The sequence below is a fragment of the Callospermophilus lateralis genome, chromosome 7, assembly GCF_048772815.1.
Source record: "Callospermophilus lateralis isolate mCalLat2 chromosome 7, mCalLat2.hap1, whole genome shotgun sequence".
NCBI lineage: Eukaryota > Metazoa > Chordata > Mammalia > Rodentia > Sciuridae > Callospermophilus > Callospermophilus lateralis.
In genome coordinates, this window is record NC_135311.1 from 108941959 (window position 1) to 108967981 (window position 26023).

At 44.0% G+C, this 26023-nt stretch overlaps 1 protein-coding gene across 5 annotated transcripts in view; it reads left to right on the plus strand.

Annotated features, from left to right (window-relative positions):
* Window positions 1-26023, plus strand: part of Mknk1 (MAPK interacting serine/threonine kinase 1) — a 43060-nt gene that overhangs the window by 13846 nt on the left and 3191 nt on the right. For 3 of the 5 annotated variants that reach the window (XM_077109926.1, XM_076860470.2, XM_077109928.1), the window contains 10 exons: window positions 2271-2377; window positions 4465-4566; window positions 6737-6834; window positions 9856-9935; window positions 11484-11557; window positions 15513-15617; window positions 19042-19097; window positions 22656-22751; window positions 24375-24569; window positions 25182-25346. In XM_077109926.1, the coding sequence (XP_076966041.1) occupies window positions 2362-2377; window positions 4465-4566; window positions 6737-6834; window positions 9856-9935; window positions 11484-11557; window positions 15513-15617; window positions 19042-19097; window positions 22656-22751; window positions 24375-24569; window positions 25182-25346 (987 nt within the window). In that variant the 5' untranslated portion in view covers window positions 2271-2361. The remainder of the gene's footprint in view (window positions 1-2270; window positions 2378-4464; window positions 4567-6736; window positions 6835-9855; window positions 9936-11483; window positions 11558-15512; window positions 15618-19041; window positions 19098-22655; window positions 22752-24374; window positions 24570-25181; window positions 25347-26023) is intronic. The other 2 variants (XM_077109927.1, XM_076860471.2) reach the window with 1 other exon arrangement.

A 26023-nucleotide genomic window follows, 5' to 3' on the forward strand; every position in this document is an offset into this window, starting at 1 on the left:
TAGGTGTGTTCCTCGTGTTCTCACTGTCTAGTACTGAAGGATCAGTAGGTGCCCAGGAAATATGGCTTTGGTTGAGTGAATAATTAGTGTGCTTTGTCTGGTTTCTTATTTGATCCTCACAATAGCCTTAGGGAATGGGCAGCCCACCCTTAATTCTTACGCATTTTGTTCTCTGACTCTCAGAGAAACTGAACTACTGGCCAGAGTTCAGGCAAGAGTGGGAGCGACAGACAGCTCTCAGGTTCCAATGTTCAGGGCATTTCTTTGTCTGTTTTTCATAAAGTAACTCCTTTAAAAAGTAGTATTTAAAAAAATAAAAGCAGTTTTTATGTTTTCTTATGATATCAGGGATCTAACCCAGAACCTCAAGCACACTAAGTGAATACTCTGTTACCGAACTTTACTGCCAGCCCCTTCATTTGTTGCTTTTCGTAATTATAAAATTAATATATTTATCAAACCAATAGTTTTTCATCATTGAATGATGAATTTCAATTCAGAGAAATCTAGTTGCAATTTTAAAAACCATAGATTCTAAATTCCAATATATATTAGAGAAAAATCATTATGTATTTCACTAAGAAATAAAACTTGATTTAAAAAATAATAGCATAGGCACTGGGGTTGTGGCTCAGTGGTAGAGCGTTTGCCTAGCATGTGCTATGCACTGGGTTCAAGCCTCAGCCACCACATAAATGGAAAATAAAGATATTGTATCTATCTAAAACTTAAGAATAAATATTTTAAAAAAATAGCATAAAAATAAAAAATTTAATTGCATAAAATTTATAGAATACTGAAAAATATGAATAAGAAGAAAATAAAAATCACCCCATCACATAGAATAACTACCCCAGGTTAGAAATGGCCTGGACTTGAAGGGGCAGCATTGAGTTTGAATCTCAGAGAAACCATTAACTGGATGTTCGGCATCAGTAGGTTACTTAGCCTACCAGCTGTCTACTCTGAGCCTATTTCCTTACCAGAAATTCAGTAAAATATTTATTTTGGGGGATTATTGTAAGAATGAGACAAATATAAAATTCCCAGCACAGTGCCTGGTGCATAATCATACCCTTTAATATGTAGAAATAGTTAACTGTTTTGTGTATTTCTATCAAGACTTTGAATTCTGTTGTGTGTTCATATGTATGTATACATACTTGTGCATGCACATATGTTTTTTGAAGCATATTTATATATTTAATTATATCATTGGGTCTTTATAGCAACCGTTTGAGGTGGACAAGGCAGGAGTATTTTTAAATCTATTCTGCAGATGAAGAAATTGAGACTTTAAGAGGCAAAGCCATTTGGCCTAGGTGCTGTCTGGTAATATGTGAACCAGGACTTCTACCTTGGTCTCTTGATCCCAGCAATGTGCTGCTTCTCCTGTTCCACCTTTACCTCCACCAATTACACTATGTGGGCCTCTGAGCCTGCCCAAGAGGAAGGCAAGGACTGGGAGCCTCCAGACCAGCTGGGTTCTGTCTGAAAACTGAAGAGGGCTCACTTCCTCCTCTAAAATAACAAATTGGTCTTTTGCTAGAAAGCTAAGAACATTTTGTGTCATAGGGGGACTGTGTCAGGGAACTGATTAGAGTACTGAACTGAATTCATAGGCCAGAATAGCCTTCCTCTGCCGCCTTTCTGTCAGAGTGCGCACTCTGTGTGACACACACTGCACTAACAGTATGTGCATCTTTTCATGTCATTTCCATTTCAGTGTGCAGTTTCCAGGGGCTGATATGTGTCTGACACTGTGCCATGCCTTAGAGACAGGGGTACACAGGGGACAATTGTGGCTTTAGAAGCACTGGAGTACTCAAGGCCTAGTGAAATCAGCCTCTTGCAGTGGGGCTGGCGCACTCACTATTAGTTCTGTGCAGCGATACTGCCCAGTGTTTGCCTAGTGACTATCTGTGTTTGCACAAACCTTAACTCATCTGGAGTTATCAGGGAGCTGAAGGGGCAAACACTTTTGAGCTAGTTTGATGGTTAAGAATTCCTAGGCCAAGGGCAACAGGAAGGCCAAGGTACAGCTTGACTGTGGGACCTTCCACCTGTGGAAGCATTTAGTGATTGCATGTGTACTGAATTAAGGTCCCACAGACAGACAAATTAAAGAGTGGTCCACTTCCAGATGGGGAACTAGCAACCCCTTGATGAGAGCACAACACCTCTCCCCAACCCCCACCTCCCATAGTGAAAACAGGGAAGTTAAGCATATTTCTTTTTCTTCACTATCTTCTTACATTTTTTCTCCCTAGTTTCAAAAACAACTCTCCTTCAACAAGTTGTGTTTGCAAGGAAAGTCTTAACCATTTGTTCCTTCTGGCATACCCTCTTCCGTTGAGATCCATGCAGAATAAACCAGGTACTCCATCTTTGTGTGTGAAGCCATAAAATCTAATATTGAGTGTGCAGCGATGCCCAGAGGTATGCTGCTTCCCAAGAGGCTTGCAGCCTGCTGTGGTAAAGAGCAAGTATAAATTGCCACTAACAGGGTTTTCTAGCTAGAGCCGTAAGTATGTCTGAGCATCCCCTGTGAGTCACAATGCTGCCAGCTCTCTCGCTGCTCCTGCACGCTGCCTGCCTGTTGGCTGTTTTGCTTGTCAGCAGATTCCCCATAGAAGTAGGGAGGGGTGGAGGGAGGTGAAACCAAAATTTGTCCACTCTATACCTGGCTTACAGAGCTGATGAGACAATAGGTGGGACAAGAGTTGACCCTGGAGTGCTTGCAAGGTCAGGGCCACTCCTTGGCCTGTTGCCCCATGGTCAGAGCCCATTCCTTGAGCTCCTGAAGACGAATGACCCTGCATTTTATTACTATGCCGTTTCTCATATATTTTTTCCTTCAAATTTCCTTTGGTGAGGATAGGTGTCCTAGTACCAGTGTTTAATTCTTTGAATTCATACAGCATTCCTGAACCCAGATAAAGCTTGTGCTTGAAGCTATTGATGGAGTAGTATTTTGAGATCCTCTGTATTTGAGATCCCTTTATCTATGTGTTTATCTGTTCTGTATTCTAAAGGTAGAATTTAAAATACGCCATCATCAGATTCCAAAGATAGAAGGAAGCAAGCACCTAACCCGAGCTGTCAGACACTTGGCTGCTTAACCGTGCTTTCTGGATAACACTGTTGAAAGTGCATTCCGTGTGCCTCTCCTAATGTACTTGCCTCTGAGAACAGCACATAGACGGGCATCAGCACTAATCAATCTTCCAGGCAGACTTGCCATTTCTCTGATTCGTGTTCAGCAGATCCTTGGAGAAGGGAGTAGGCCTTTCCCTTCAGCAGGCAAAAAGCCAGCTTCCATTTTAAAATCTCTGAGAAAAAAAAAAAAAATCCAACAACCCAGGGCCTGTGTTTATTGAAGGCTGGTCTAAAGTCCCTCACACCGTGTGCCCCATCAGCACTGGAGTGCGTCTATTTCAGAAGGATGTAGAAGCTTAATCACCCTGGTGGGGATTTAGACCCAGAGACTTCAGAGAAATCTTATTATTTCTAACTGCAGGCGAAGAGTATTAAGGCTCCACTCTGGATCAGGGGCATGACATGTTCTATAAGTAATTTATCTTTAACAGGGGAAGGCCCCTTACTAGAGTGTCCCAGAGACAGAACTGTGATTGGACACTGGCTCATGGTTCCTTCTTTCCTCTTTCCCTGTATCAGTCTCCTGCTGCTCCTTTCTGTCCCGACCCTTTCCTGCCCAATCTGTCCAGTTTTTGTGTGCCTCAGTGCATCCTCCCTTTAACATGGGAGCCAGGTGCCTTCCAGGAAGAGAGTAATGGTTTTGCAATAAGTAACCTCATCTAGCAGCATGGTGTAGACCTGTCAACTGCAGGTTCTAAGAAGGCCCTTTCTGCACCCTTTCTGAGGAAAGAGCTCTGGATGCTCTGAGCTCCACAGGCACTCAAGTCTGTACTCTTGGACTTGAAAGAATTTGGGGTATATTCTCAGTCTCCTGCCAGCCCTCTTGTTACCTTCCTAGAGTCCCCCAGAATGGCTTTTACCACAACCCTGTGCAAATCCTCTGATTTCATCTGCACCAGCTCCTGCTCCCACCCCCATTCTTACCTAGTCCTGGTGCTGAGGCCTGAGAGTGTCACAGGCGAGGCTCTGCTTATGGATTCTTTGTTCTGTTGTGGACTGTGGTTTGACTGGTAGCAGATCTAAATCCATGTGCTAATGAACTTGGTTAAAGTAGGCTCCTGTTATCCTCTTCTAATCCAGCCTGCCTACCTGAGTTCCTTGCCACAGTCAATAATCTCTTATAATGGTTTTGCCTTTAGTTTTGCCTCCCGGGTTAAAACAAATCAATAGTCCTCACAGATATTTTAAAACCATCAGCGTAAAGCTCATGGGTCACCCCACCCACTACCTTTTTTATCCTTTCAAGTAAACTTATAACTTGATCAGTACAGTGTTGTTTATCTCACTCCTCCTCTTGTCTCCCAGAGATGGGCAGCAGTGAACCCCTTCCCATCGCAGACAGTGACAAGAGGAAGAAGAAGAAGCGGAAGGCCCGGGCCACTGATTCCCTGCCAGGAAAGTTTGAAGGTTGGTCCCACAGCCCTCCTAGACGGGGGCATGTATTTTCCCAAGCAGGGGATGAGCATCCCAGTGCTTCTAGGTACAGATCTTGGTGCCAGCCATGGTCATCTGTGTGATGGGAGAAGACAGGGGTGGGTGGTTTTACACGAAGGGGTGACAGAATAAACAGGGTGGAAAAGCTCTCAGATGTTGCACAGTACTCCCCTGAACAGTCCAAGCACCCATCAGTGGGCAGAAAGACCAGTCTATCAGAGCTGTACATGGAGTGAGATTGCATTGTGTGTCCCAGCAGTGTCCCTGCCCCCAGCAGTTCCTGATAGGGCTGCTGAGAGGTAGAACAACCATGTAAGAAGAAGCAAGAATCACCAAGGACCATGGCTGTAGATGACACTGCAGGCTTCTCTAAATGGAGAATTTGACTCCTACAAAGTGTAGCTACTCGGCTAGGTGCAATGGCTCATGCTTTTAATTCCAGTTGCTCTGGAGGCTGAGGCAGGGGGATCACAAGTTTGAGGCCAGCCTCAGCAATTTAGTGAGACCCTGTCTCAAGATAAAAAGGGCTGGGGGTGTAGCTCAGTGGTAGAGCCTCCCTGGGTTCAGTCTGCAGTTTTCCAAGAAAAAAAAAAAAAAAAAGAGTATAGCTACCTTTGCTGCATGTGTGTGACTCCCTTTTAAAGAGTACATGTTGTGTTTAGGGGACATGATGTTGGGTCATCAGAAATTTGGGGCACTCTATGTGCAAAATACTAGGATCATAGCTGATGCTATTATCCCTGGGCATGGGGGAAGCAGATCACTGCTAAGGACTGAAAGAAAGGATCAGTAGCTGCTCTTCAACTATATTTCTTTGATTGTGAGACCTGAAGTAGCTTCCCCTCATGGTCCCTCTTCCCAGCCTTGCGAACACACCAGCAAGTTGATTGTTTTGTACAGTGATTCTGATAACAAGCACTTTATGAGTCAAGAACATTGAATTCCAACCACCTGCCATGCTATCAAATGTAAAGGGCTAATGCTGAAGTGTGCACCATGAGAGAAGCATGTCACCTAAAATACTTTAGGTGCTGTCACTGTGTCAATACTGCTGTCACACAGCAGTGTGCTGTCTGTTCCTGCAAAGAAGTACTTAGTGCAGGGGTTTGCCTGCCCTTTGCTTCCAGGGTTTTAGAATAGGCCTTTTGCTCTTTCAGTAAGCACAGAATTTTTCCTATTATTTAAGGATAGCCTCTGCAGTGACATACTTCTCATGACTAAGAATGATAAGATCTCGTCATGGTTTAAAGTCTTCTGCTCAGTCTTGGTTGCCTCAAAAGAAAAGAGCTGGGGAGTAGAGCCAAGGGAGAATGAGATCAGCCAGGCAAGGGCTATGCTGGAGACACAGAGAACTTGTGCTACTTTGTGAGCTTGGGCAGGTCACTAACATTCTTTCAACTCAGGCCTTTTACTCTGTTACAACCACTGACTCAATAACTAAAAACTCAAGGCATAATTTGCAACCTCCTACTGTCTCTGATTTCCTGTGGATGACTTCTAAAAATTTCTCAGAAACCTTCAGTGATCTCCATTGTATGTGGTATAAATCAGAACTGTGTTTTATTCCTCTTTGTATCACCAGTGCTTAGCACAGATCTTGGTACATAATAGATGCTCAACAAATGAGTAAATGCAAGAATGATATTCATTCAAATCACACCCCTTCTATGAGGATCCCCATGTTCCCCAAGAAGATCTCCTTCTCCTGTCCCACCCACCCCCCTTTTTTTCTAACTAGTTAGAAAAAACTCTATGTCAGTACTCACAGCGCCTGGTTTTGAGGCTGCTTGTGTATGTGTCTCTCTCCCCTACTGGACTGTGACCCTTAGAGAGGAGAAGGACTCTATTTTATTCCTCACTCTTCCCTGCTATGCTGTCTGACACACAGTAGGTGCTCAGGAAGTAGTGCTGAACTGAAATCCTTTCTCTGACCTCATCCCTAAAATGAGGAACAAGATGCCTTGTATGTGGTCTTGTTGAGAAACTGAGCTCAGAAAGCCACATGTCTTTCCTGTCAGTGAGGTCTAAAGAAACATGGTGTGCCTGGGTGGTCAGATCCGACACCTAGTGACGGAAGATCTTCTCATCTTTGCTTGCAGAGGGTGACTCATCGTGTTATTCCTCTTATTCATTTTACCCCTAGATATGTACAAGCTGACCTCTGAATTGCTTGGAGAGGGAGCCTATGCCAAAGTTCAAGGTGCCGTGAGCCTGCAGACTGGCAAAGAGTATGCTGTCAAAGTGAGTGTCTCATCTGGATGCCAAGCTTTACTTTGCAAATATTCATTCCCAGTTTTTCCTAAACCAAATAAATTTTATATTCTATAATATAGTGGCTCAGTAAGAACTTGGGCTCCAAAGCTAAACTTACTGGATTCAAATCTTGGTTTTTCTATTTACTTGGTTAAATTACCTAACGTTCCTGTCCTTCAGTTTCCCTGTCTGTATAATGGGTGTAATAATAGAATATATAGAGAGAGAATTATTGTGAGGATTAAATAAGTTAATAAGCGTAAAGTGCTTAGAAGATGAGTGGCTCAGGGCTGGGGATGTGGCTCAAGCTGTAGCACGCTCGCCTGACATGCGTGCGGCCCGGGTTCGATCCTCAGCACCACATACAAAGATGTTGTGCCCGCCGAAAACTAAAAAATAAATATTAAAAAAGGTTCTCTCTCTCTAAAAAAAAAAAAAAAAAAAAAAAGATGAGTGGCTCAAAGTCAGCTTCAAGGAGTGGACCACCAGTTTTAAAATTGCCCTGCCTGACTCTGTTTTGACAAACTATTACTATTTGACATTGGGCAAGTCTTAGAATCTTCTTAAGCCTCATTTTCTACATCTCTAAAATGAAGGTGATGATTCCTGCCCTTTCTTTCACATGGGGTGATTATGAAGATAAAAGTTAAAATGAACTGATAGAAGTAGAAACACTTTACAAACTGCTATACAAGTAATATACATTATCATGATAATGAAGATTAAAACTAAAATGACCAGAGCACTCAGCTTTAATTAACTTCATGACCTTGGAGTGGCTTAATCACTGCTCTGCGCTCTGTATCACTGGCCATTCAGTGTGGAAGAAGAGATGGTGGTAGAATAGTGGTTCTCAAAGTCAGGTCCCTGGGCCAGCAGCATAATGCGCACTGGAAACTTGTTAGAAATGCACATAATCTGTACCTACCCCACATCTGCTCAATCAGAACTAGGGGTGGCCCTAGCAATGTGAATATCAATAAGCCATCCAGGTGACTTGGATCCTCATTTCAGTCTGAGAACACTGGTGGAGGGCATGTTGAAATTGCATTGTATGTCAGAGCACCGGAGGGCTAACACAGAGAGCCAGGTTTCTCTGTACAGGGGACGGCCTGAGTCTCTTTTCACCAGTTTCCCCAGGTGATTGTAAGACCCACCGTTGGAGGATCACTAAACAAGAGAAAAAGTCTTACTAAAGCCAAGGGAGCATTTCAAGCTGATTTCCAGGCAGCCATCTAAGCCACTGTGTCTCAGTGCTGCCCCCTGTCCACAAGCCCCTGCAAACCTACTCCTGAAAGAAAGGCGTTCTGTTTTCACCAACTCTCTGCAGTCCCAAGCTGTGAATTGGGAAGAACACTTCTGCTAAGCCACAGTCCTTCTTGCTGGGGTGTTGTTTCAACCTGGCAGCAAGTGAGCTACCTCCTTTCCTTTTTGGAAATAAATTGGTATAAATTACAAGTAATTTAAAAAATTACGCAGGTGATAAAAACTACAAATGTAAATCGATTTCAAAGGTTTGATACATCCATGGATGACAGATCTATTTCTTCCAAGTTGGGTCACAGAAGAAAAACTTGGCCCTAGCTCCATGTACCCCTGACAACATTGGATAGCTTAGTAGGTCTTTTCTAGCAGCTCTGTTCATGTCTTATGTCTTTCTACTCTCTAAAAGCTCCCTAGAGATGGGCAACTTCTCCCAACAGAGCTCTGCAAGACTTTATTTATGACACAACTTTCCTTACAGGCATCCTTCTGATGAACCTCAGAGTCGGAATGGAATGTCCAAATAGTCTGCTTCAAATTTCCTCTAAGACTCCCCAAATAGTTGTCCATGTTTGGCTCCCCATATCCACAATGGCCAGAGCCCATTCCCTCCTCCAAGTAAATTATGCTGTTGCTGAAAGCTTGCCTGCTGGAAAGTTCTCCCTGACTTGGACCTGAACTGCTTGGTGAATGAGACTGAATAGCTTGAAGTCTAATAGCTCCTGTTCCCCAGTACTGTACCTCACTGACTGCTCAGAAAATGGACCCACAGGTTTACTGACTGATGTGGGCTTATTTAGAAAATTACAATTGGTCATGGATGTTTGTGCTACAACATATTGGAGACATTTGAAGTGTTGTACCCAGCAGTGTTAAAGGAAGGAGTAGGACATCATCGTCCTAGCTGTGAGGCAGAGAGAGGCTCTGCAGAAAATTTGCCTGCAGGTTCCTTTTGGTCCACAGGGTTGTGGATAGGCTTCTCAAAGCTAGTCTCCACATAAACCACCTGCTACTCTGTGGGCTCACGCATTGCTGCAGTTGGCATTTGGCAAGTATCTTCAGGTAGAGAAGGGAGGAAGCAACCCACAATTTCATAGGTGAGAAGGAGCTCTAGGAGCTGGAAGAAACTACCTAGGCTAGGAGCAGGTAGTGAGGGTTTTGGGATCAGCTCTTTGGGATCATCTTCCTACCTTTTGATATTACTATAAGGGTTACCCAAGATTAGGTCTATATATCACTTAACACAGGGTCCGCTAAAGAGCAGGTTCTCAGAAGAGAAAGTGCTGACCTCTGCCTGGGGGAATTGCAGTGTGGCATTGAGCAGGCACTAGAGGCTTTAGTTCCTCCTCACCTGTCCTCCTCACCCTCCCCTTCCTCCAGCTCTAGAAGTTTCCTCTGTAGAGGATGTCACTCCTCAAAGGCAGAAAGCTACCCTTCAGGACAGGGAGCCAAGTAGAGGTAGCTCTGTCTTTCTGGCTGCCTCAGTATTGCTGGGCAGCTGGGGGCAGCAGCTTTCCTTGCTATCCTGTGTGGCCAGAGTCAAACAGGCTCAGCTGGGCTGGAAGCCCTCAGGCCAGTCTGCTATTCCTGCAGAGCCACAGTGCCCATGTCGCCTCAGCCTACTCCAGACTTCCACTGGACACTGAATTTGGACTGTGTTTGGCCTTGCATTCCCCAGGGAGCTCCTGCTGAGGGGCTGTTTTGAAGTCAGGTGGGTGTATGTGATAGATTTTATTCTTCCCACAGATCATCGAAAAACAAGCAGGGCACAGTCGGAGCCGGGTATTCCGAGAGGTGGAGACACTCTACCAGTGTCAAGGAAACAAGTGAGTATTGTGCGGGGGACTCACTGCTTTTCTGGGAGACATTTGGCCACCAAAAAGGAGGTTACTTCACACCATCCCCTGACCCTAGCACTTTGCTCCCACTCCTTCCCCACACTGCAAGTAAAACTCCTTCCATCTTTCTTGGGGAGAGAGGGAAGGAGGGAGGGAGGGAGGAGAAGCAGCAGTAACCACCCCACAAGAAGCCATCTTCTCTTTGGGTGAAATGCTGTAAATCTCACCTGTTAAGGTAATTTAGAAGTCTGAACCGGTGTCTAGTTGGGGGTGATGTTTGGAGGGAGATGATGTTTCATTTCTTCCAAGTTCCTGTGGAAGCTAGGCTGCTGAGTGTTGCCTGGTAGAAATCTTTAGGGCTGCCTAAATACCAAGATGAGAACAATGAAGATGTTAAGAATATTTGCTGCTATTCTCGGTTCCTAGTGAACACCAACGGCGGGTGCCAGAGCCAGCTCCGAACCTCTTGGCCTGATAACTGGGCCATGGTAACCTCCAGCCCCATCTCAGGCTGCTCCAAATGAGTGGCCCTCCCTCTGTGGCTTTAAATCAGGGTCACCTCCAAGACTGGCTTCCCCCTCTCTCTCTCCATGGCAGGGTCAGCAGGGAGCCAGTGGCCTGGTATTGATGGCTTTGTCATTAAGCTTGGAGGACAGGGGCTGCTGTTGATTTAACTCCAGGCACTGCCTCTACAATCTTCTTTCAAATTAGGCCATTTTGGCCATCTTATTTGGACGCCTGCACACTAGTAAAAGCCTCGTGTCTCCCAAAGTGGTCGGCATTTTTTATGAGGGACAGATTTTTATTTTCAGCCCTGCAGCTTCTTAGTTCAGCATTAGAGACTCCACTTGGTTTATTTCATTCTTTCAAAGAAAAAAAACCCCAACACCTCCAATATCCAGGCTGGTGGCTTCCCTACTGAGTTACAAGACGACCTTGTTGGCAGAGCACCGCATACTCAGGCAGACAGAGAGTGCTCACCGGGGAAGGCCACAAGTGCTACAGTGGCCAGGAACGCGGCCGTTTCATTAAGCAGCGCTTAGCAGTTAGGGTCTAGCGGTGCCCACGTTAGGCCCCAAGTCTATTTGACAGATGTTTCCATTTTCTCCAGGCAATGTAAATACTGCCCCGTGATTTATGGGCAAGAGGGAGGGCAAGTAATTATTTGCTGCTTGCCTCCAGGACACACACCTACTATTCAGTGTTATTAGCCGCAATTGCTTCCAGTCGGCTGCAGATTTTATTCAGTTTAATGTGACCGGGACTTTTTTATAACTCTACCTAGTGGGTTTTAGGGTTGGGGTTTGACAGCACAGACTTGGTGAAAACACCAGAGACTAAACATTATGGAAAGATAAGGTGACCTGAATCTTGCTAACACCATTGGCTGCTCCTCAAACATGGGTCTTTAATAAGCATTCTGATTTTCAAGTTGATTTCTGCCCCACTACAGGGTGTTGTATATTTTTTTATTTGTATATTTGTAAGTGGACTTTAATATATAATACAACCTCCCCCAATTTTTTCGTATTTAAGGAACATTTTGGAGCTGATTGAGTTCTTCGAAGATGACTCGAGATTTTATTTGGTCTTTGAGAAACTGCAAGGAGGTACTTCCTGTTGAGTATGTGTTTGGACTTTGGATTAAGACCCAGGGTGGTGATCATCCATCATGAATCCCAGAGACTTCTAAAACGAGTCAAGCTAATAAAAAGGATGAAGGACTTAAAAACTGCCCTTGATTTGGGAGAAGGGAAGCCGGAGGGAAGGATAATAATTAGCATTTTGCAGAGCTTAGAATGTCACCTGTGTGGGCATTCTCTAAATGCCTTTTCATTATAATAGGAGTCATATATAGATACATTTAGTGATCAATTTATCAATCCCTGTTTTGACATATTCACTATTTAACTAAATTAATTATGGGGTGGAAGCGCTAGCTTACATTATGAAGTCTGAAAAGGCTAAGCAGAGGAGAAGAGGGCCCATTGTTTAGGACACAGACCTGTGACAGAGGGGAGGCCAAGAACGTTCCATTATTCAGACAGGAGGATACCATCTTGCCCACACCACACTGCTGTCGCCCACACACATCACTGGGATATGTGTTTAAGTTGCTTTTCTGACATAATGAAGGGAATAGAGAAGCCCTTTCCCTCCCCGTCCCTCACCCCCACCCTAGGACACACTTGCAAGGTGAATGTGGAGCTGAGTGGAAGGACACACGGAGAGCCTTGATGGTCAAGGGAGCACACTTTAGAAATGAACAAAGCTAAACTTAAGTCTAGCTCTGTTACTTACCAGTCCTGTGTCCTTGGGCAAGTCCCTTAACCATTTCTCATCTGTAAAACGGGGATATTGGTAGCACATATCTCAGTAGGTTACTGTGAAGATTAAATGAGATAGTTCCTGGGAAACATTTAGCACTGTGCCGGGCAGGCACTAAGGGCACAGTGAATGTTGATTCTTGATATTAAAACAACTGAGCACACTGGGGATGTCTTAGAAATATGGAGAGTATTACTTTCTGCCTTCCATTTTAACAAATTTAGAAACAAGAGACTCACTACAGCACTAGTTTTCTGAAAATATTTTCTAGCATGTTGGGCTCCTTTGACTGTTAAATCTGGCAGGCGAAAGATCTTTGGCAGTTCTTCCCCATTTTTTTCATCCCTTCCCCAAACAACAACAAAAAAAATTAATAAGTAAGCACGGACCATTTTTTTAATTGATTTTATTTTTTAAACACATGCCAGCAGAATGCATTATAATTCTTATTACACATATAGAGAACAATTTTTTATATCTCTGTATATAATGTTGACAGAAATTCATGTCTTCATACATGTACTTTGGATAATGATGTCTATCACATTTCACCATCATTGCTAATACCCTGCCCCCTCTCTTCCCCTCCCACCCCTCTGCTCTATCGAGAGTTCATCTATTCCTCCTATGCTCCCCCTCCCTGTACCACTATGAGTTAGTCACCTTATATCAGAGAAAACATTTGGCATTTGTCTTTTTGAAATTGGCTAACATCACTTAGCATTATCTTCTCCAACTCCATCTATTTACCTGCAAATGCCACGATTTTATTTTCTTTTATTGCTGAGTAATATTCCATTGTATATATATGCCACATTTTTTTTTATCCATATCCATTCCTCTACTGAAGGGTTTCTAGGTTGGTTCCACAGTTTAGCTATTGTGAATTGTGCTGCTGTAAACATTGATGTGGCTGTGTAGTATGCTGTTTTTAAGTCCTTTGGGCATAGACCGAGGAGAGAGATAGCTAGGCCAAATGGTGGTTCCATTCCCAGTTTTCCAAGGAATCTCCATACTGCTTTCCATACTGGATGCACCAATTTTCAGTCCCACTAGCAATGTATGAGTGTACCTTTTTCCCCCACATCCTCGCCAACACTCATTGTTGTTTATATTCTAATAGCTGCCATTCTGACTGGAGTGAGATGATATCTTAGAGTAGTTTTGATTTGCATTTCTCTAATTGCTAGAGATGTTGAACATTTTTTCATATATTTATCAATTGATTGTATATCCTCTTTTGAGAAGTGTCTGTTCAGGTCCTTGGCCTATTTATTGGGTTATTTGGGGGTTTTTTGGTGCTTAGTTTTTTTAGTTTTTTATATACCCTAGAGATTAGTGTTCTATCTGATGCTGAGGGGTAAAAATTTGCTCCCAAGATTTAGGCTCTCTATTCACCTCACAGACTGTTTCTTTTGCTGAGAAGAAACTTTTTAGTTTGAGTCTATCCCATTTATTGATTTTGGTTTTAATTCTTGCACTATAGGAGTCTTTTTAAGCAAGTTGGGGCCTAGTCCCACATGATGGAGATTAGGGCCTTCTTTTTCTTCTATTAGACACAGAGTCTCTGGTTTAATTCCTAGGTCCTTGATCCACTTTGAGTTGAGTTTTGTGCATGGTGAGAGATAGGGGTTTAATTTCATTTTGTTGCATATGGATTTCCAGTTTCCCCATTTGTTGAAGAGGCTATCTTTTCTTCAATGCATGGTTTTTGGGCACCTTTGTCTAATATAAGATAATTGTAATTTTGTGGGTTAGTTTTGGTGTCCTCTATTCTGTACCATTGGTCTACCAGTCTGTTTTGGTGCCAATACCATGTGTTTTTGTTACTATTGCTCTGTAGTATAGTTTAAGATCTGGTATAGTGATGCCACCTGCTTCACTCTTCCTGCTAAGGATTGCTTTAGCTATTCTGGGTCTTTTATTTTTCGAGATGAATTTCATGATTGCTTTTTCTATTTCTATGAGGAATGTCATTGGGATTTTGATCGGAATTGCATTAAATCTGTATGATGCTTTTGGTAGTATGGTCATTTTGATAATATTAATTCTGCCTATCCAAGAGCAAGGCAGATCTTTCTATCTTCTGAGGTCTTCTTTGATTTCTTTCTTTAGGGTTCTGTAGTTTTCATTGTATAGATCTTTCACCTCTTGTTAAGTTGATTCCCAAGTTTTTTTTTGTTGTTGTTTTTTGAGGCTATTGTAAATGGGGTAGTTTTCCTCATTTCCCTCTCAGAGGATTTGGCACTGATATACAGAAATATATAGAAATGCCTTTTATTTATGAGAAGCACAGACCATTTTTAGGACACAGAAATGACACCTTCAGCTCAGAAGTACTGGCTTCCAGTAGTTTGTATAGACCACATGAAACCAAGCTGTATGTTCATGCCTGTGTCTATCCCCATCACACACCAGGACTTAAATTATGTGTATGGAATGTTGGAGGCAGCTGGGCTCCTCTGGAGCCATATCACTTAGATGAACATTCTCCTGAGGCCAGACCTAGAGAGTAAAGAGGGTTTGGTTGGCTCAGGGCAGTCCATCCCCCTAGGAGTTGGACCTCAAGTCCTGTTAGGGGAAGTCTGCTCTGAATCTAGCTCTGAGGCTCAATTTCTGGGCCTAAATCCTGTCTCCACCACTGACAAGCATGTGATCTTTGGAAAGTGGCTTAACCATTTTTGGCATCAGGTTCCCCATCTATAAAGTGGGGATAATTATACTACCTAAATTAATACAATTGTAATGAAGACGAGATAATTTTTTTAAAGAGCATTATATGGTGCTTGACACATAGTAACTACTCAATAAATGTTAACCATTGCCAACCAAATGAATAACAACAAAGGGGAAAGTTCACGAGGTAAAGCAGTTCCTCCCACAAACTTTTCAAGACCTTTACATATGTAGTGAGGTGTGGCACTTCCATTAGAAGAATCGTGCACTTGTTTGGATCTGAGCTCAGATGCAAAGAAGCAAATGTCTCTAAGGCCCTCTCAGCCTTGATTCCAGAAGTCAAATTAGCCTCCATGGCATTAATATTTTTTGCCATATAAATGATTGTTCTCTGCACATAGGACTTCCTCACAAACAGGCACAGAGGTAGCAGTCAAGTTTTGTTCAGCATATATATTCTTGTCCCTCCCCTGTGCCAGGCACCACACTTGGAGCTGGACATTTAGCAATGAATAAGTCTATGTTCACAAAGCCGTTCTTCTCTTCCCCTCTGCAACCCAGGCTCCATCCTAGCTCACATCCAGAAGCGGAAGCACTTCAATGAGCGAGAAGCCAGCCGAGTGGTGAGGGATGTCGCCGCTGCCCTCGACTTCCTGCATACCAAAGGTGATCCATGTCTTCACCTGGGTGGGTAGGGTGGGCTGGCCAGCTCTGGGTACCAAGGAAGAGGGGACAGGCCTAGCTGGGGGCTTGTCCAGGAGATGGCACAGCTGACAGGCAGCTGGAGATTTGGTCATGCTCACCCTCTGGAAGGGGAGGTGAGGACACTTAAGCCTGCTCCGAGACTTCCAATGTGGGTAGTAGGGAGATGGTGAAGCTGTTAAGCAGGATAGGCCTACAGGAAAAGGAGGGGGGGAAAAGAATGAATCTGACAGTGAACAAGGTGTGCATGCACGTGTGTACATGTACCCGGTGCCTGGTACACCCTTCTTGATGGAGAACATAAAACTCACGTGTGATACCACCATTCTCATACGAAATTTTAGTGTCATTCCTTTCAATGTTTTAAAGTTCATCTCTGACTTCAAATAGGACATATGTGGTTGTATGTCTCTTGTTCACAGTAAATTAAAAAATACATTTTGTATTTATATGAAAGTTTGCGATATCTGTCCAACATTGCAGTGGTGACTAATGGGTTGCTATTGTTTGAATTACATTTCACTTGCAATCCCTTTCCTAAGACTGATAATTTAAATACTTTTGTAGTGAATGAAATCTTTTTGCAAATTAAGCATTTTGACTTTTCCATAAATCCGTTGGACTATTACATACTTCTTAAAAATTTTACCCAAAAGCAGTACCATGGAAAAACCGAGTTCTGGCTTCACCTCTCTTCAGCTGTGTGCTCTCTGTGTCAATGCCTGCCACATAGAGTCATGGGAGAATTTGGAGAGATGAGAACATCATCTACAGTAGTTAACACTTAAAAGCACTTGTTATGTGCTAGGGACTATTCTAAGCCGTGTGTGTGTGTGTGTGTGTGTGTGTGTGTGTGTGTATGAATTCCTTTATGCCATTGTGTGCCTTTTTTGTATGCATTGTGTGTTTATAGAATAAAGAGAGCATAGTTCCTGGCACATATTAGGTCTTCCTTAGATGTTGTTCCTTCCACTTTCACCTCCCAACAGGCAAAAAGCACTGTTATTCCTAATATTGATTCCCTTAAAGCATTCTTCCAGGTGGGTTGTGTAGGTGGAGCAAATAACATGTGACTTAGCTCCACTCCCTTCGTGAATGTGACTCCTGGCCAGCCACACTGATAGTGAGTGTTGAGGACCAATTATAGGCACGCTGTGCACACATCCCAGGCTGATGTGGCAGGTGTATGAGAGGTTCAGGTTCATTGAATCCACCTCGTTTCCTCCAGTGGCTGAAAGAGATCTGCAAACTGACAGTGTTCACATTGGAGCCCTAACTCGCACCTGGGATGAAAATTCCTAGAAGGGGGTGTCTCTACTTTCCACAGCATGATGAATCGCAGCAGTTCTGTTTCTGAAAGCTGGGATGCATGTAGGTAACACCTGCCTGACAAAGATTTACAACTGCTCCCCAAGCTACCTCTGAAGATTGCAAAACTGGGTCATGCTTTTTATAAGAGCCAAACCTTGGAGGAGGGGTCTAGGCGGTTTTATTTTTTATTTATTTATTTATTTACAAGAATGCACTATGGGGGACGGAGGCTGGTGGTGTCTCAGGAGTTCTGAAGTGCTTGTTAACATCTAGCTGGCCAGCTGCCCATGTGACCAGAAGTTGGAGGGGATGAAAAACGATTTCCAGCTGAACTTGGCTGTTTTCTAAATAACTTCACGCTGGGAAGATGAATTGGGCAAGAATGGGTAGCCCTGAAACAAGTTCTATACTTTTAAATACTGGACACACTGCAGCTTAACCTCTGGGAAATGAACTGGAGCGGCTCTATGGCTGGTGCGCTCACACAGGCAGGCCCATTATGACAGCCTGGCTCTCTGCATTCTCAGGCCGGGGGACGAGTGGGCCATGGGTACCTATTTGGAAACTAAGGCTCTGTGTGCGTCTCATGATCCTTCTGTGGGAGCACTTGCTGTAATGGAAAATATCCTTCACTTTTAGTGCAGTGAGCAGTAGCCCGACTCAATTTGTGCAGGCTGGGCTGAGTTGCTCTGGGTTCTCATTCAATTAGGTGACTGATGAAGTTACTTAGCTTGCTGGAGCTCTGCTTTTTCTTCTTAGTGAAATGCCTCAGATGGGCTGGGCCTTTGCCTATAGTAGGAAGTGGGAAGGCTGCCCACGCAGCTGATCATTGCTGGTGACTAAGGCAAGGTCTGCTTTTCTGCTTTCTCCACCACCTCAAGATCCTCTGCTGCTCTCTAGGATTTTGAAGTAGACTTTTGCTCAACTTTTCAGACCTGTCCCTGTGCTGTGGGTGCTGCAGAACGAAGGAGGAGGGGCATGTTTCTCTGTCCTCCACCAGGACACCCCAGACCAATTTGTCAGTACTTTGTCCATCTGTCTGTCCATCCATCCTTCCTTCCTTCCTTCCTTCCTTCCTTCCTTCCTTCCCTCCATTTCTCCCCTTCTCCCTCCCTCCCTCTCTTCCTTCTTCCCTCCTTCACTTCCCCCCTTCCTTCCTCCCTTCTCTCAGGTGCCTTCTTGGCCAGGTCAGCAGCTTGTTTGTTTGTTTATTTGTTTGGGGGGTGGTATTTGCTGGGGATTAAACTTAGGGGCCTTTAACCACTGAGCTACATCCCTAGGCCTTTATTTTTTATTTTGAAACAGGATCTTTTAAGCTGCTTAGGGCTTTGCTAAGTTGTTGAGGCTGGCCTCGAATTTGTAATCCTTCTGCCTCAGCCTCCCAAGTTGCTGGGATTATAAGCATGTGCCACCATGTCTGGCAGGGCAGCAGCTTCCCTCAAGGGGTAAGCTCCTACTTGAAGCCCTCTGCAGATCTGGCCAAAATGCAGGATGTCATCTCTGAAGTCAGCACCCTGTGGCCAAAACTGTCCTTGAAGAGTAGGTGAGAAGAAAGTTAGGCCGAATTGGGGTTATCTAACACTTGGTCCTCCGAACATTCAGGGAATCATGTTGAAGGAATTTTTTTTTTTTTTTTTTAATCAGCTGCACAAGAAGAAATGAGGTAGAGCAGTCTAAGCCTCCTGAGATGTTCTTAAACAAGGCACTAATTATTTCTGCATTGCTGTTCCAAGCACTGCCGTCTGCAGAGCTCTCTGCTCTGCTTTGTGTTAGGCTGCACAATAAGAATTCCTGGTTGTCACTGCAGTGCTGAAAGGTAGGCTGGCTGGGATTCATTTAGCTCTTCTTATCCCTGCCAGACTTCTAAAGCCACTGCTTCAAAAGAACTTGCAGAATCAACTGTGCTTTTGGTTTGTGTCTCTGGTTACTTCTGCCTCCTGCAGCTCGTTGGTTTTTTAATGTACCATAATTGGGAATTAATCTGCGAACAACAGCATTTGGAAAAAATTAATTGTGTGTGGAATGTTTGATAATTATGTGCATATGTTAACTATTTCCTTGCTGCTTGTCATTTCAGGCATTGCTCACCGCGATCTGAAGCCAGAAAATATATTGTGTGAATCTCCAGAAAAGGTACTTAAGGCCTGATTTGGATGTACAACTTATCCTGGTCAAGCAAGCACCCTGCTCTCCATATAGATTGTTGGTAGTATTCTTGGCCTCAGGAACCAACTTCAGCTGATTGCCATGGACATGTGAGAGTATTGGACCCAGTATGTAATGTTTCAACATTCCAAGTATAGCCCTTGTCCCTTTTTTCTCTTTGTCATCTATTATTGGCTTAAGCCTACAAACTTGTAAAATATATGAGACCTGCATAAAATTAATGCTTTCTAGTTCAACACATCTACTGTTAGAGCAGTTGTGAGTCAGAAATGACTCAATCTTACATGGGTACACCTCTGCCCATAAGTGATATTTGTATGCAGGCTAGACTGTATCCACCACTAGAAGCAATAATTAGGAAGCAAGTTTTTTAAAAGAGTTTCTATTTCCATTTTTATTTCCAAGGTGCCCATTAAAAAGAAAATATTTATTCTTGCTTTTAAACAAATGCAACTATAATTTAAACATGGCCTAAATTCCATCTACTAATAAACGAAAGTGTTTGTATTTTTATAAGAACACATACATTTGACAAATTCTACACTTTTTAGGAGAGGTTTAGGCCCCGGTAGTGTTGGCAGCCCACATTCACAGCTTTGTGTGTGTGCATGCATGAGCAGATGCAAGAGCAACGTGCCTTGGTGTGGGTGAAGCTGTGGCTCATCCATAGGAATGGCTGTGAGTGAACGTGCCTTCGACGTACAACTCTTGTATCAGCTCCAGTAAGATCTTATGACTTTCTGTCAGTTACTCTGTCCTAGAACTTTTTTTTTTTTAAAGAGAGAGAGAGAGAGAGAGAGAGAGGGAATTTTTTTTAATATTTATTTTTTAGTTTTCAGCGGACACAACATTTTTGTTTGTATGTGGTGCTGAGGATCGAACCCGGGCCGCACGCATGCCAGGCGAGCGCACTACCGCTTGAGCCACATCCCCAGCCCCTGTCCTAGAAGTTTTTAATTTATCATTTTTATGGTTGTTAATAATAATTAATCAATTAACATTTCTCAAGTGCTTACACTATGCCAGGCACTTTGGCTTATTTAGTATTATAAAGTATCTTGAAGAGATACTTTTATCATATTTATTTTATGGATAAGGAAACTAAAGCTCAGAGAGTTAAGAAACTTAAAATTATTCAGGTGATACATAGAAGAGCTAGATTAAAATAAGGTCCTGATCCCAGCACTCACCGGTGTTCCAAACTACCCGTTATTGCCTCTGACTTACAAGGAACATCTTTTGTTTCATCTGCTCTTCATGGCACAAATTTGCTGCCCTTTTTTGTAATTAGAAAAACTAAAATTAAGAGAAGCTAATTATCAAAGGACATAAGAAAGTGAAAAGACAGCCTACAGAATGGGAGGAAATATTTGCAAATTATACATCTGCTAGGGATTTAATATCCAAAATACATGTAGAATTCCTAAAACTCAACAACAAAAAGACAAACAACCCAATTTTAAAATGACAAAGGATTTGAACAGAGATTTTTCAAAAGAGATACAAATGGCTAATAAGCAATGAAAAGATGTTTAACATCCTTAATCGTTAGGGAATTGAAAATCAAACCACAAGGAGACACCTCTGTTGCCAATCTAAGATGACTATAATTTTTGTAATGGAAAAATAACAAGGGGGGGCTGGAGATGTGGCTCAGTGGTAGAGCACTTGCCTGGCATGCATGAGGCCCTGGGTTCGATCCTCAGCACCGCATATAAATAAATAAAATAAGATCCATTTAAAGAAAAATAACAAGGGTTGGTGAGGACCTGGAGAAATCACAGAACTCTTGTACATTATTGGTGAAAATGTTAGATGTGGATTTCCTCAATTAGCTGAACATTGAAAGCCATATGAGTCAGGTATAGGTGGTGCACACCAGTAATTCCAGCTACTCGGGGGCTGAGGTGGGAGGATTGCAAGTTCTAGGCCAATCTAAGCAACTAAGACCCTGTCTCAAAATTTTAAATAAGGGCTGAGAAAGTAACTCAGTGGTACAGCATCTCTGAGGTCAATCTCCAGTGCCAAAATTAAAAAAAAAAAAAAAAAAGAAAAGAAAGAAAGAAAGAAAAAAAAAATACCATATGACCCAAGAATTCAAGGTAGAGACTTAAACAGATACTTGTATACTGATGTGCGTTACAGTGTTATTCACAGTAGCCACAAGGTGAAAACAACCCATGTATCCATCAACAGATGAATGGATAAACAAAAAGTGGTGTATACATACAGTAGAACATTATTTAGCCTCAAATCAGAGTGAAGTTCTGATACATCCTACTACATGGACAAACCTTGAAAACATTATGCTAATTGGAAGAAGCCAGGCACACAAGGACAGATACTGTAAGCTTCTACTTGCATGAAACCTCTGAAATAGGGAAGTTAATAAAGGCACAAAGCAGGTTAGAAGTCAGGTGCACACTTTTAATCCCAGCACTTGGGGGGCTGAGGCAGGAAGATCACAAGTTCGAGACCAAACTGGACAACTTGTCTCAAAAAAGGGCTGGGGTTGTAACTTGGTGGCAGAGCACCTCTGGGTTCAATCCCTAGTATTGAGGAAAAAAAGAAAAGAATCACTTGGGATTGGGGTGAGCAGAAATGGGAAGTTAATGCTAGAGTAGAGTTTCTAGGAAGGTTTTAGAAACAGATGGTGATGGTGACACAACATAGATGTAATTAATGCCACTGAGTCATACGTTTAAGAATGGCTAAAAAACATGTTTTTATTTCACCACAATTTTTTTTAAAAAAGATTAAGTGAAAAAGAAAAGAGAATGAAAGAAAGAGGCAGGCAAAAAGGGATGTGAGGAAGGAGAGAAAAAGTTGAGAGCTTTGTGCGGGCATCTCAGCAGGTGAACGGAGGAGCTACATTCACCAGCGATTTCACCTCGCCCCCTGTGCGGTCCTCCTTCTGCACTGCCAGGCCATCTATCGTGTGCTGTAGACACAGGTCACCCTCTTGTCCCAGGTACAGCATCTGCTTCTGGTGCAGCTGGCTGCTGAGTTGATGCCACCATGGTGACCATGCATCATACTTTTCCCAAGACTTTATGTGCTTAACTGAGAAAGTCCGCACAAGCAAGCCAGGACAGGTCAGCCACCCTAAGCCACCTGAGATGGACAAGGGTTTTACTGCAAGCTCCTCTGATTTCCACTGAGTGGGCTGCAAGGGGACTGTCTTTAGAGATACATGAACTTCTCTGGCTTCTGTCCTGCTACCTATGCCATTGTTTGCCAGCAAGAGTTCCTTTTTATTATTCTGAGTTCATGGCCATCTGACATCATAGAGTTCACTCATTTTGGGGGGAAATAAGAGGAGAGCATGGAGAAGAGCACATCTTGGACAAAACCCTAAGGTGACTGACTCCTGGTTAACCCAAGCAGAGTAAATATGACCTGGTAGACAGAGCCCAGCTGTAGTTCGGCAGCTGTACAAGCCATGTGTCCATGTGGTCATGCTGGTCTCCTCATGCCCTCTGGCTTCTTAGATCTGTGATCTCTGGTTTCTTTTTTCCTTTGCAGGTGTCTCCGGTGAAAATCTGTGACTTTGACTTGGGCAGTGGGGTGAAACTGAACAATTCCTGCACACCCATAACCACACCAGAGCTTACCACCCCTGTACGTATGGCCGGGTGCCCGGTTCCCTTCCTGCTGGGCACTGTGCTTGTGGAATGTGCCTGATTCAAAGTTGTGGCATCCAGAACAGAGAGCTAAAGAAGGAAAATCAAATGTCTATAGCCTTTCCAGGCCTGATTTGTTAGCTTTCAAGCCTGCCCCCTACACAGTTGTTAATGAAACTGACATTGATTGGAGTTTTAGTTTGGGGTGGGCCCTCTCTATTAAGGTAGAAATAGATTGTCTCTATAAACACAGGCTCTGACTCTTGTCCCAGGTGAAAACAAACACTATTCACATGTTGCACATGTAAAGTGAATGGCTCCAAGTTCCATTCTCTCTGTTGAAGTCAGCAAATCCCCCTTGTGGTGGAGGATGGGAGCTGTCTTCCCCTCCCCCATCACCCCCCATGGAGGAAAGCCAATAGCCTCTGTGGCGGGAACTGTGAGGTTCCAGGCCATATGCATGTAGGATTGCTTGGCCGAATTATCCGGTTGCTTCTCCCACTTCACATTTCATGCCCAGATGGAAGCTGCTTCTTCCTAAGACATATCTTGTACATGTTTGATGCACTATAATTAGGATGACTCTTTTGAGACTTGCATGCTTCATAAGTGAATTTTCCTAATAGCCTTTTTTTATAAGACATGCCTTTAAATATGCCTATATCATTCTTATGCTAAGCAACATTATTAGTAATGTTTCTGTATTAGCTTTTAACACACGGGGGCTACCTTGTTCTCAAAGTCATTAACGCTAATTGCCAATAACAAAGAAAATATCCTTTCTCAAGTGCACTTACCATCTTCTAATCAAATTAGTTTTGTGGGATGGGAGTGGGGGCTGCTTCTCAGTGAGCCTGAAATAATGAAGTGGGGAGCAAAAAGAATGTTTTATTTTTCTCAGCAGTTTCTACGCAAGGGTGGGAGGGAGGAGTCCTGGATCCTGGTCCTGGGTCGGCCACTGCTGAGCTCCTTGACCTATCCTGGGCCTTGCCTTTCCCATCTATAAATGGGAGGGGCAAGGAAATTGAACTTGTCATCAGACTAGCTTTGATGATCTCTTAATTCTAAATCCTTATGCTTCCTTGCTCCGAGTTAGCTGGGAAACTGGACAAGAATCACTTTAAGAAATCCTTGCTGGATGGAGCCATAGATCTCCCTTCCTGCATTTAAATGGAGAATTGAGGCAGGGAGAGGCTCCTGAGAGTTTTCAGCCAAGGCCTTTGCCCACTGAAGAGGAACCAAAAAAGATAAGAAGTAGGCTTGGATCTGGTCATGTGGACCACAGGGCAGTGTGGCTCAGTTTAAGCTTCTCTGAGTGCCTTGATGATACCAGCTGAGCCCTGACTTTCCTGACAAGCTCCTGCTGTCACTCCATCCTTCCATCCTCTTTTTTTTTTTTAATTGTTTTTAGTTGTCAATGGACCTGTATTTTAAAAATTTATTTATATGTGATGCTGAGATTCGAACCCAGAGCCTCACACATGCTAAGCAAGTGCTCTACCACGGAGCCCAACCCCAGCCCTTCCATCCTCGTACTCAAGTTATATTCGAAATTTTGCCATCCTCTCTCCCTAAAACTCTCTTCTCTGCCATCTCCCTCTCCCCAACTTGGTCCTCACAGTGCGGCTCTGCAGAGTACATGGCCCCTGAGGTGGTGGAGGTCTTCAGAGACGAGGCCACTTTCTATGACAAGCGCTGTGACCTATGGAGCCTTGGTGTGGTCCTCTATATCATGCTGAGTGGCTACCCGCCCTTTGTAGGTCACTGCGGGACTGACTGTGGCTGGGACCGGGGAGAAGTCTGCAGGGTTTGCCAGGTGAGTGTAACCAGGGCCACAGCACATGCCCACCTGGGGCTCAGTAGGCTGAGATTGTTCCTGATCTGGAAGGGGTTCATAGTGCCCTTCTGTCAGGACAGCCAGGGGGTGAAATAGTCAGGCACTCAGCCCAGCTAGGAGTTCGGGGGATTTGCTGGAGACATCATACCTGAGTAGACTCTGAAAGGACGAGTCTTGCCCATGGGAAGAAGGTTAAGAAATATGAGAAGGAAGACCAGCACAGGCAAAGCCCTGAAGCAGCCGCCGGGAGGAGTATGAGGTTAATGAAGGTGGGAGAGGAGACCTGGGAGGTCATCCGGGCCCAGTTCACAGAGCACACTCTCTGAAGGGCTGAGAATTGGGGCTTTGTTATACAGGTGATATTCCCCACTCGTCATACCTCTAGCCATCTCGGTGGCTGAGGGCATTCCATATTGTTTGGTGATTTAGGGGAGAGTGGGGGTCTAGGAAGGGGCCCTGTCTGTGGCATCCCCCAGCCATGAGCAGCAGCTGCCGCTGAGGTCAGTTAGAGCCAAGATGATTGACTCTGTGAGCCACCCATCCTGCCCATGCCCTGGCCCTGTGGCCTCAGGAGGAATCTTCTTTACCTAGAACAAGCTATTTGAGAGCATCCAGGAAGGCAAATATGAGTTTCCTGACAAGGACTGGGCTCACATCTCCAGTGAGGCCAAAGACCTCATCTCCAAGCTTCTGGTTCGAGATGCAAAGCAGAGACTCAGTGCCGCCCAAGTTCTGCAACACCCATGGGTGCAAGGGGTGAGTGACTCCAGGGCAGGGTGGTATGTCACCTCTCCAGGCCATGGCACACAGCAGCTTGGCCATGAAGAAGCTCTCATGCCAGCTAGTGAAGACCCCCAGCCTGAATGATTGCCCCCAGCTGAAATGAGGTGGTATAGCAGCTTCAGTGGCTTCAGTGCACAGTGAACCCACTCCTCCTTACCTGCCAGCCCAGCCCCTAACACAGCATAGACTTGGCTCTAACCTTGGCCATAGACTAAATCCCCATACAGCCCTCTGGGGGACTAGGCCATGCCTCCCACTATTGGCAGAAGCACCCAGACCAGAAGCAACTTGATATTGTCATTCAGGGTACCATCTTCTTGTACAAAAACACCACTGGCTGAGAAGCAAGACCTTGCTGCCCTGAAGCTTGTGTGGCTACCCTGAAGACTGTATGCTTCTCCTCATGGCCTAGGGCTCTGGGGGCTGGGGCTAGGAAGGCAAATGGTGTTTTCCCTATGCTCAGGATCCACGTCTTCATTAGAAAGCATTTTTTTAAAATCCTCCTTGGTTAGTCACAATACCTGACTTCCACTCTGAGGAGTCTGTCGAACCCTCTTGCTAATTACTGTGTCTCATTGATCTACCGGGCCCTAGCTGGCCTCAGTCACCCTGCCAGTGGAAAGAAGCAAGTGTTGCCTGCTCATGTCACA